General features: G+C 42.7%; 2 protein-coding genes across 2 annotated transcripts; one reads left to right on the top strand and one right to left on the bottom strand.

Moving 5' to 3' along the window:
- Window positions 1-2,270: 2,270 nt before the first annotated feature.
- Window positions 2,271-4,548, bottom strand: trmt112 (tRNA methyltransferase activator subunit 11-2). Its single transcript, XM_018737210.2, has 4 exons — window positions 4,295-4,548; window positions 3,989-4,090; window positions 3,784-3,876; window positions 2,271-3,298 (listed from the first exon to the last, which is right to left on the bottom strand). The coding sequence occupies exons 1-4, from the start codon at window positions 4,367-4,369 to the stop codon at window positions 3,197-3,199; spliced, it is 372 nt and encodes a 123-aa protein (XP_018592726.1). The 5' UTR covers window positions 4,370-4,548; the 3' UTR covers window positions 2,271-3,196.
- Window positions 4,549-5,078: 530 nt separating this feature from the next.
- Window positions 5,079-9,944, top strand: LOC108925403 (peroxiredoxin-5, mitochondrial-like). The gene is made up of 6 exons (XM_018737278.2): window positions 5,079-5,214; window positions 6,407-6,541; window positions 6,918-7,049; window positions 8,470-8,508; window positions 8,702-8,766; window positions 9,306-9,944. The coding sequence occupies exons 1-6, from the start codon at window positions 5,203-5,205 to the stop codon at window positions 9,412-9,414; spliced, it is 492 nt and encodes a 163-aa protein (XP_018592794.1). The 5' UTR covers window positions 5,079-5,202; the 3' UTR covers window positions 9,415-9,944.
- The last annotated feature ends 332 nt before the right edge of the window (window positions 9,945-10,276 follow it).

The raw sequence follows: 10,276 nt of genomic DNA, 5'->3' as shown, positions 1-10,276 counted from the left end.
TGAACTGTGGCCCCGGTTCCGTTCGCATTTTGACAGCTGTCATTCGTGCTGTGCTGTTCAGACAATACACAAGGTGAGACACCTGTCATTTCCGCTGCTCTCTCACCAGTTGAATCTGACATCGAACAAATGCTAAGAGTTATACGCGGCAAAGATTTAAGACATACGAAGAGGTGTGTTTAATGCACGTACTTAAATAGAGGGACAGTCCAGCTTTGCTATATATAGAAATGGGAAGCAGAAGTGAAGGTCATGTATGTCCAAGTGCAGTTATTGTTTCACAGAAAGCTGTTTGCTACCAGAAAACACCGTGTGCTTTACTACCCTGAGATTCTGTGCAGATAACATAACAACCCATGAAATTACCCAGAGGACGAAGCCATACAGCTCGTGCAGGGAAAAAAAAGAACAGAAGAAAAAAATTCCTTGCCCACTACTCTGTGAAGGTGTGCATATTATTTATGGAGATGGCAGAAGTTTATATTAACCTGCTGTATTAATTCAATGGCAGAAGTCATTATCAGTGGAGAATGCTCTTTATGGATTTTATTTAGTTGTATCGTTAAATAGAAAGCGTAGACTGATGCATTTCACTCAATTATGTATCCTTACTGGGTAAACATCTGGTTCTTTCAGTTCCCTGTGCTGTACTTGTGTGTTTGTCTTCTTTTGGCTTTTGCTTTTAATTAATGTGTCCCTCCAGAGGTTTTCTAATTTAGCTTGAGCTCAGGTTTATTTAACAACCACAGGCATTATCGAGTGTGAATGTAAAGAGCATATTAGTTTCGAAGCACATATGAAAGTTTTTTTTGATTTTATTACGAATGATTTTTTGTCATTGAACATTTTCTAATGATTTTGTAGACTTTCATACCAGGGATCTGTTAAGCTTGACTTGTTTTCCCTTTGTAATATGAACTCGTTTTATATTTAATAGACTTTGTGATGCATACTGCCATCTAGTGGTCGAATGAGGTATAGCGCCGCTCGGGTACTGACTCTGCGTGCGTGTTTTGTGGATCTAACTTTGCAGTCACCTGGTCCATGTGGTTTTCAGCTTCACTGGCTTTACTTGAGTTTGACAGTTTCATGGGGTGTAAATTCTACATGAATATGTGGAGTTTAAATCCCACTTCCAGCTGTAGCACCCTTGAGGAAGGTACTTACCCTAAATTGCTCCAGTAAAAATTACTCAGCTGTATAAATGGGTAAATAATCATAGGTAGCTCAACATTGTAAGTCACTTTAGAGAAAAGCATCAGATAAATGAATAAAGAGGGCAGTCACTGGTTCAAATGTCATCCCTGCTGTGTACCCTTGATCAAGGTACTTATGCTACAGTGATACAATTTAAAAAAAAAAGTCTGCTGTGTAGTTGGGTAGATCATTGTTAAATTACCCATGTAAAATTGTAATTTACTTTGGACAAAACCTGAAAGAAAAACAAATAAGCCACAGTAGTCAGCTTGTGGGAAAAGTCAGCTCACCTGTGATGTCTTTAAAAAGCAGGACTTTGCTACAACGCAGCGGCACGACAAGATCTGGTTTGTGGCCAAGGCTGAAAACACCAAGTACATTAAAAAGAAATTGAAAAAAAAAAATTGTCAAATTGTACATATTTTAAAGATCCCTGGACAATTCAAATGAAGCTGTAACATTCAAGTTCTTGGCATCTGTGAATTTTAACTCCTATTGTCAATTTTTAGAACTCCGTTGACTGCTGTCTGTCAGCAGTAGAGTGATTTTCTGTGAACTAGTGTGTAACTTTAAGGGATATTAGGTTGAAGACATTTCTGTCCTATTTCAGATCACTAATGTAAAAGTAATATAAGCAATAATTACCAAAATGAATGTAACTGTAGTCAAATACTGCATAATCAACCACCACACTAGTAACAATGCTCATTTATATAAGAATAATAGCTGTAAAAATTGTGATAACTAAATTGTATTTAAAAACGCATTTTTGGAAAAAAAAATATTCTAAATGTGTTCAGTGAGTAAGTTTCGTTTTTTTTTTTTTTTCCCCCAAGCAGCAAATTCTTTGTGTCAGAGAACAACTATTTTGCTGCTCACTTGGAAACCACTGTGTAGGAACACAACTCTCAGATTGTCAAAAGTACATTTTTGTTGTGTTTTGTAATAAAATGATATACACAAGAACTACCTTGTGATCTTGTCTTTGCCCCTCCTATGTTTGTCATGTAGTTTATCACAATTAGGGGAGCTAGACTTTGAGTTCTAACGATTCAAAAGTTCAGACTGGCTGGAAATGTACTACGTGAGGAATACGCTGGCAGCGGAAGCTAGTTTTTGAAGGTTAAACCAATCTGGGTTCGAATGACCATAACAAATCTGCTTTGTCAGTAACCTTCACTTCTACAAGTTTTCGATAAGCAAACCAGTTACATCACCTGCACCATTTGTTTACACTGTCGCAGCTCATTCTTATCACAATAGCTAACTTTAACTGAATTATCCAGTAATTACAATGTGAAGTGTTTATTTTGATTTTACAACACAAAGTTAGAAAAAGCTTAACTAAAGAAAGCTCAGAAAGAGATGGCAGTCATCCCTTACTTACCTAACATCACCATTGTCAGATTATAATTTTAATCAAGAACTAAATGTAATTTTGAATTCATAAAAGAATTCACAAATAAATTCAATTTGCCTTATTTAAGGAGAGGTAATTTAACAGAAAACAGGAGTGCAGAGGGGAAAATTTGCTAAAGTGAACTTGAAATGCTTGTATGGAATAAGATTAGCATTGCTTCTTTATAAGGCCAATGCAAATATATGTATTAATTACAAAATGGTTTATATGAACAATGAATAACAATTTTGCAATATCTTGCTGTACCGCCACCTACGATATAACACAAAGACAGTTCAGTTTGTGCAAATTTTGACTTTAGGAATAGCAGTAAGCTTTAACACCTATTAACATGGCACAACTGAAAAACAAAACCAACTAATACTAGCAACAATGTTTATATCAGCAGTACTGAGGAGAGCTGCCAGTTGTGGACAGGAATCTTCTTCAGTAAGGGTAAGACAGGTCCAGTAGTTACATCCTCTTTCCTTAATATGAAAAGTCATTTTAAACACCAAATGTGAATATCTTCCCATGTCAACATTTGGTCGAGTTCGTGTATTTGAAAAATGAGAGCTAATAAATCCATCCGTCGATCCCTCAGGCTTCATCCTCATTCAAGAGCATGTTGGGAATCCCCCGGGAGATTGGGAACTCACGCCCCGACTCTGGGCATCGTAGGGACCCCTCCAGCACCTCTACCTGTGGAGGAGCATCCAGAGGATGTAACAACAGCATGAACCAAGAGGAAATTCCCATACGGAATGCATTGGTCTACACACCTTTATAATTTAAATTAATTAGGTGAACCATTCATACATTGACGGTAATGATGTGGTGGGGCACTCTCAAATGTAAGCCAGTAACTTTCCTTTGTGCACAACACAGGCACATTTTAGCAAAACGCCCCTTTTTAGTGACTGCATACAGCTTGGATTCCAGCACCCAAACACAATCTTCAACATCATTTCTAGGGCCTTGATCTCATACTGTTACATTATTCATTATCAACAAGCTGCAATGCACACCTCAATTGCTCTGAGAACCCACAACACACATACTACAAACATTTATGAAGCCCTTTCAGATTTTCTTTTTTTTCTCCCCAAGCAATAAACCATCCCTAAACCAGGGAAAGGTGACTTTAATGGCTACAGATAATCAGTAACATTAGGTGCAAGCAATACCTCCAACAGCACACGATGGACTTTGCGCAGAAACTCCTCATTATTCTCGTAGTCAGGAAGCAGCTCGGTGGGCAGATCATTCAGCTGACCCAGCTGGGGAAAGAAAATGATGGAAAGAAAGGGATGTGAATAGAGAGGACACACTTTTCCCAGGCTGATGCTTGGGATGGTGTTTGGCCATAACGCATAAGAGAGCGTGACCCACCTCTTCAGCAGCCTGCACCAGGGCCGACCACTCCAGCTTGGGGATCATCCTGCTCACAAACTGGGGGTTGAACTCCACCTCGCTGACCTTCACCTCGGTGGCCTGGACCCCCCCACCATTCACATTAAGTAACAGAAAAACACACCACCAAGGGCAGATTTAATCCGAACGCGAAGCAGGACTCAGGAGTAATTCGTAACGAGGAGTGCTGTTAACACTAACTGTGTGCTGCAGCACACGACAAGTTCTTCACCACACTCTGAGTCAGAGTCTGACGCGAAACAAAATGTGCCGAAGAGCTTTTACCTTGATGAGAAGCGGATAACCCTTCGTGACCCCCTTCACGTGTGACGTTAACATGTTGTGCGTGAGTAACTTCATCTTCCTTTTGCTGACTGTAACGGACAGGTTATATCACACTATCACAAGACGCTACGCTAGAGTCCCTGCCCTGCGCTGCGCTGTGGTTTTGCGGCGAAACGGCAGCGCGTGCTGTCCCGGAAACTCGTTCATCATGCGCAAAGGAAACAGCTTCCCCCCGTTCCCCTGCAATAATGGTTCCGGGTCTGCTTACGGGGAGGTGTTTTCACCTAATAAAAAAAAACAGAAATCACAAACTTTTCGATGGTTTATTTTTCTTTAGTTATTCTGAACTCACGATTTCATTCCAGTTTTATGTTAATAATTAAGCAATACATTTTGACATAATAGTAGAGAAAATGAAACGGAATAATTTAATATACAGTGTGTAAAATTAACGTGTGTTTCACTATGTCAAGACTAGACTGTTCTTCGTCGAATTATATAGTAGTAGTGGGATATTGCATCAATATAAATCGGAAATAATAGCCGGAACAAAAGAATAAAGCAAGTTATTCTAACAAGTTGAAAGCATTGCAATCTGAGATGTAAAAATGAAGCAATTTGTGCATATAAAGCTAATAGAGCGGTAAGCGGTTTGGGTTTGTGACACAGATTCAATGTGGCGCGTCCGAGAAAACTGACAGTTAAGTTAAATGTTTGGGGGAATGGGCTGGGTGTGAACAGACTAGTACCGTGTGTGTGTGTGTGTGTGTGTGTGTTGAGGCCGCAGAGGCAGCGCTTCGGTTCCTCGTGCCGCTCAGCTGCCGCACTGACTGACTGAGCGCGAGCCGCTCCGCTAAGATCCGCTGCGCGAGACCCACTCACGCGCTACTCTGCCGCTCTCTCTCAATATGCCCATTGAGGTAAGAAAAACCACGACGGGTAAAACCATCCTACACATTTTGCACCGCACTCTGCTCGAATATTTGCTGTTTGCATTAAATTATTTGCTGCCTTTATGATTCCTGCGTAGCCAGGCCGTCGTCGACGCGCTATAATTTAACCAGGCCAGGGGCACTTAGCTGAGAATAAAAATGCTGACAATAAATTGCATTTTTTTTCCACTGTCTTTTCCGCTGAAACAGCTATTTAAATAGTATTTGTTGACCAGACACAATAAAATAACCCGTTTTAAAGTACTTCGTTATCTGACTGAGTGCACAAATCAGTGCAGACGAGACGTCGTGTAAAAAAATACAGTGATTTTTTTTTTTATCAAGTGTTAGTTTTATTTCACCTAAGAGCAATGTTGACTGTGGCAGTGAGTGCAGTGAAACAGTGTAAAGCACGGATTGAGTGCGCTCATCATCAGTATGATGATGACTATGATGATGACGAGTGTCCACCGATGGAGACACACAGTGTGTGTTTTCTTTGGCAGCTTCGGGTCTTTTCTCTCAGTAAATGTCGCTCTTCACCGCCTGTCAAAGGGCACAATCGCGGGTCCCGCTCGTGAACAAAGTGGCTCCACTCGCTCACTGTGTGTATTGTGTTCCGATGTGCGGCGACGTGTTTCTTTTTGTCCTTCACCCACCGCCCGTCTGCTCTCGTTTATCCCTTCGTGGCACGTTGTGTTAAACGTGCGTTTAAATATCTGCAGTGTGAAAGAGTTCGTTTTTTTTTTTATATTCCTGCTCTGGTTTCGCTGTGGTTTATGATCCCCCCCGAAAGCCATAATTAAACTGGAATGATTGAGATTTAACGCTTCTGCTCCTGTCTTATTATCTCACGCTTTCCTCCAAGACTTATCTTCTATTATCTTGTATCTCAAATTTGTTTTCTTCCGCTCTGACTTCATCTCATCTGTAAGTTTTGAACTCTCCTTCTTGAGAAGATCTGGATCGTTGCGTTGTTTTGTCACATTTTGCGTATTTTAATGCGAAACAGACTTTTTTTTACGATCTTTCTCACACAGCGGAAACGTCACATTTTAAAATGGATTTCTGCTGTATTTGTGCTCTGTGTCTCTGATAGTTTTCCCAACGTGGCCGAAGCTGAAATGTGTTCCACTATTATATATAATATTCTGTCCGTGTCCACGATCCATCGCCGCAGGTTGGACAAGCGCTGCCCGCCGTGGAGGTGCAGGAAGGAGACCCGGGCAATAAGGTGTCCATGGATCAGCTCTTCAAGGGCAAGAAGGGCGTGCTTTTCGCCGTGCCCGGAGCCTTCACCCCTGGATGCTCTAAGGTGCCCCCCTCTTTATCCCCACGCTGGTGGCCCACATGTCGCTCCTAATCCCGGTGCATGAGATGTGTTCATCATGCGCATGCGCACTGGGAGGAAGGCGCACGCTGACTGCGCACACTGCGGGCTGTCACCTGCTCTCTCACTGTGACACCGAGGTGGCTCGGTGGAGGTTGTTTCTTTGGTACCGGAGCGGTCCTCGGTAGCTGAGTGAAAAGGCTGAGGTGCCTCGGCCCCCGTGTTACCGAAGGATCATCGGTGTAGAGCTGTGTGCACCTTAGGAGTAAGGCTCTCCCTTCCCCAGTTGCGCCTTCTTGTTCACATCCATTCTCTCTTTGCGGCCTTGTGCTCCCCCCCCCCCCCGGAACCCCTGCCACAGACACATCTTCCCGGGTTCGTGGAGCAGTCCAAGGAACTGCGGAGCAAGGGCATCGAGGAGGTGGCCTGTATCGCTGTCAACGACGCCTTCGTCATGGCGGCCTGGGGGAAGGAGCATGGGACTGAGGGCAAGGTGGGCACCGGGAGCACTCACTGACTTACACTGTCACCTACTTCTACTTGTCGCAGAATTCTAAGTGGAGCAAACAATAGTTTTGTCATTTGACGTCTTTTACGGGGCGCAGCAAGGAGCGTAATGGTTATAATTGCTGCCTTTGGTCGAATCCCAGCTCCAGCTGAGCAAGGTATTTATCTTAAATTGCTCCCGTAAAGTTACCCAGCTGTATAAATGGGTACTTAATTGTAGGTACCTTAATACTGTAAATCAGTGTGGAAGAAATCATCGGCTGAATTAATACATTTAATTGTTTTTAATTTCAATCAAGAACTAATGGTAGCTGAACCTTTTCACAATGAGAATTCACCTAACGGGATGATTTCAAATGAACCCTGTTACGTGAGGAATTGGTGTGTTAATTTTTGGACTGAAGCAAGTCATTGGGAGGAATATTTGAATATCATGCTGAAATGCATGAATATAATACCACCAAGGATCATCCAATAGTACGAATGAATGTGTGGTGGCATGGTGGTACAGCGAGTAGCACTGCCGTCTCACAGCGCCTGGGTGTACGAGAGGACATGGGTTCTATTGCCGCTCAGTCTGTGTGGAAGTTGCATGTTTGCCCCGTGTCTGCGTGGGTTTCCTCCGGGTGCTCCCGTTTCCTCCCACAGTCCAAAGACATGTTCAGGTTCCCCATAGTGTGTGAGTGACAGAGAGAGTGTGTTCCACTGATGTATGGATGAGTGACCCAGTGTAAGTAGTACATCTATCAGCGCAAGTCACTGCGGTGAATAAGGTGTGTGGGCTGATAACACTACGTAGAGTTCATCGGAAGTTGCTTTGGATAAAAGTGTCAGCTAAGTAAATGAGATTTCTGCTGAACACAATTTGCCATTAATTCCTGTTAAATGGAGTGAATATAGTGACAGGTTTTAGTCTGCAGAAGGCTGGGGAAGAAGTCATTTTGTAGACACTGCTCTGGGGGGGCACAGTGGTGCAGTGGGTTGGACCGGGTCCTGCTCTCCTGTGGGTCCGGGGTTCGAGTCCCGCTTGGGGTACCTGCGATGGACTGGCGTCCCGTCCTGGGTGTGTCCCCTCCCCCTCCAGCCTTGCGCCCCGTGTTGCCGGGTTAGGCTCCGGCTCCCCGCGACCCCGCATGGGACAAGTGGTTCAGACAATGTGTGTGTGCTTTAGGCTTATGTGGGTTTTTGGTGAGGCAAGGAAAAAAGCAATCAAAAGAGAGGGAAGAGAAGAAACCCTGTGCTGGATAGGAACAGAATGTCAGAGAGATGCATAACAAAAATATTTCTATGCCCAATGAAAGTTCTAGGCAGAGAAAACACTGTGTAATGAAGAGTGGAGGCTTAAAAATTGGAGTAGATTAAATAGAATTAAGGTAATTACAATGAATAATGTCTTCTCACTACAGGTGCGGATGCTGGCTGACCCAACTGGAGCCTTCACCAAAGTATGAATCTCTTTCAGTTTTGATTCTGACTCAATCTCTTATCTTCTATCTCCCACTATTTCCTTTTTCACGATAGAGGAGTAACATCTAACAAGAGTAAAAAACCTCATCACGAACATGCTTTCGCTGAAGGTGAAGTTGGAGACGGAGGGCCAGAGGCTCGGTTCTAACCCCAGCTTCATGTCTCCCATAGGCAGTGGATCTTCTGCTGGACAATGATCAAATAGTTCAGGTTCTAGGGAACCAGAGATCCAAGAGGTGAGAGCTTTCTTGCCTGTAGTTACATGTCTCACATCGACTGCATTAGGTAAACGGGGACCTTAATATAAGCTATGATGTTTATCAAAATTAAGGGTTTATTACGATCTTCGTGTTATTATAGAAGCACACACCTTATTAGCTCTGCGGATAAATTGTAATTAGTATCTGATTTACACAAAAAATGCCTGGTGAGCAAGTGACACACTACCCAGTGAACTACAGTCAGCTAAAGTGCAGAAATGGGACTAAGTAAAAACCAACACACCAGGAGTCCCTCAAGGACCTGATTTCTACGTTGTTGATTCAATGCATGTACAACATTTTGAAATTGGTTTTTGTAATACTGAAGAAAAATTACAGCAGAATAAACATTAAGCTATGGAAATGAATACTGTAAATGAACTATTTGAAGCACATCTAGATGTTCTTGGTGTAGGTCACTGCTGCTTAGTAAAGATGTTTTTTTCTGCACAGTCCAAGGTGTAGATGTTAAGACGTAACCCCTGAACTTTGCTCTTCTCATGTCATTTTCTCAGGTATGCCATGGTCATTGAGAACAGTGTTGTGAAAAAGCTAAATGTTGAGCCTGACGGCACAGGCCTGACTTGCAGCCTGGCTTCCAGCATCCTTGCTGATCTGGTCTAAAGAAGAACCAAATGTCCTAGTTGTGCAACCCTCTCACCCTCACCCTTACCCTCCCTTACTTTCCTGCACACCAGCCGTTGAACATGACTGACCAATCCTGGTCCAAGAAAGCCATAGAGCCCAGGAGAAACAATGTGGAAAGCATATCATGGCACTTTGTATTTCTCAGGTTTGAAAAGTAATCTAGCTTTATAAAACCAATAAAAACCTACCAAACATTTTATATCATGAATTTGGCCTCCAGGAACACAGCACTGTGAGGTTATAGCTTTATTCAAACTTCTTGGATATCTTGAGTGGGAAGTCGGCATGAAAAGAGCATTTGCCTTGTCGATGAAGTTCTCGCATGGTGCTCTTGAACACCAGGAGTGGTCACACATTGTAAGTTCAGAGTTGTCCCAGTATTGTACACCTCCAAGTGTTAGTGGGGAACATGTATAAATGCACTGTCTAGGGTCCTAACTACGCTATGCTCTACTTAGTTGTTGATCCTGATCTCATGTAGCCACTAAGTAAAAATATTAAATGGCAATCAACAGGTTTGAGACCGGTGATACACATACGAACTGTCTGCTTCATGGTTTCTGTTGAGCATTTAAAAAAAAAAAAAAAAAAAAAACTCAAAATGGTGAGGATTACCCTTGTACTATTGTCTCTGCTTTTCTTCCCTCCGCTTCACATTTCTGTATACGAGAGCAGTCAGCTACCCTAGGTCAGTGGTTTTCACAGATCTGGTCCTGCCAAAGCCGGTGCCTGTGCTCATTTTTGTTCCAGCTGAGGGCTTGGTAACTCTCACTCACTCACACACTCACACACACACAAATACCCTTTCTTTTAAATTGGGTTCCTCCTGTCATACCCG

This window comes from Scleropages formosus, chromosome 13 (assembly GCF_900964775.1).
Source record: "Scleropages formosus chromosome 13, fSclFor1.1, whole genome shotgun sequence".
Classification (NCBI taxonomy): Eukaryota; Metazoa; Chordata; class Actinopteri; order Osteoglossiformes; family Osteoglossidae; genus Scleropages; species Scleropages formosus.
This window is presented reverse-complemented; position numbering and strand designations above follow the sequence as displayed.

Bases quoted from the DNA above. Each gene is read 5' to 3' on its own strand.
- trmt112 (XM_018737210.2), bottom strand. From the start codon at position 4,369: ATGAAGTTACTCACGCACAACATGTTAACGTCACACGTGAAGGGGGTC. The intron at 4,091-4,294 runs GTAAAAGCTCTT...GGGGGGGTCCAG, and splicing joins GTTATCCGCTTCTCATCAAG to GCCACCGAGGTGAAGGTCAG. The intron at 3,299-3,783 runs GTATTGCTTGCA...GCTCCTCCACAG, and splicing joins TCCATCGTGTGCTGTTGGAG to GTAGAGGTGCTGGAGGGGTC.
- LOC108925403 (XM_018737278.2), top strand. The intron at 6,542-6,917 runs GTGCCCCCCTCT...CCCCTGCCACAG, and splicing joins TCACCCCTGGATGCTCTAAG to ACACATCTTCCCGGGTTCGT. The intron at 7,050-8,469 runs GTGGGCACCGGG...TTCTCACTACAG, and splicing joins AGCATGGGACTGAGGGCAAG to GTGCGGATGCTGGCTGACCC.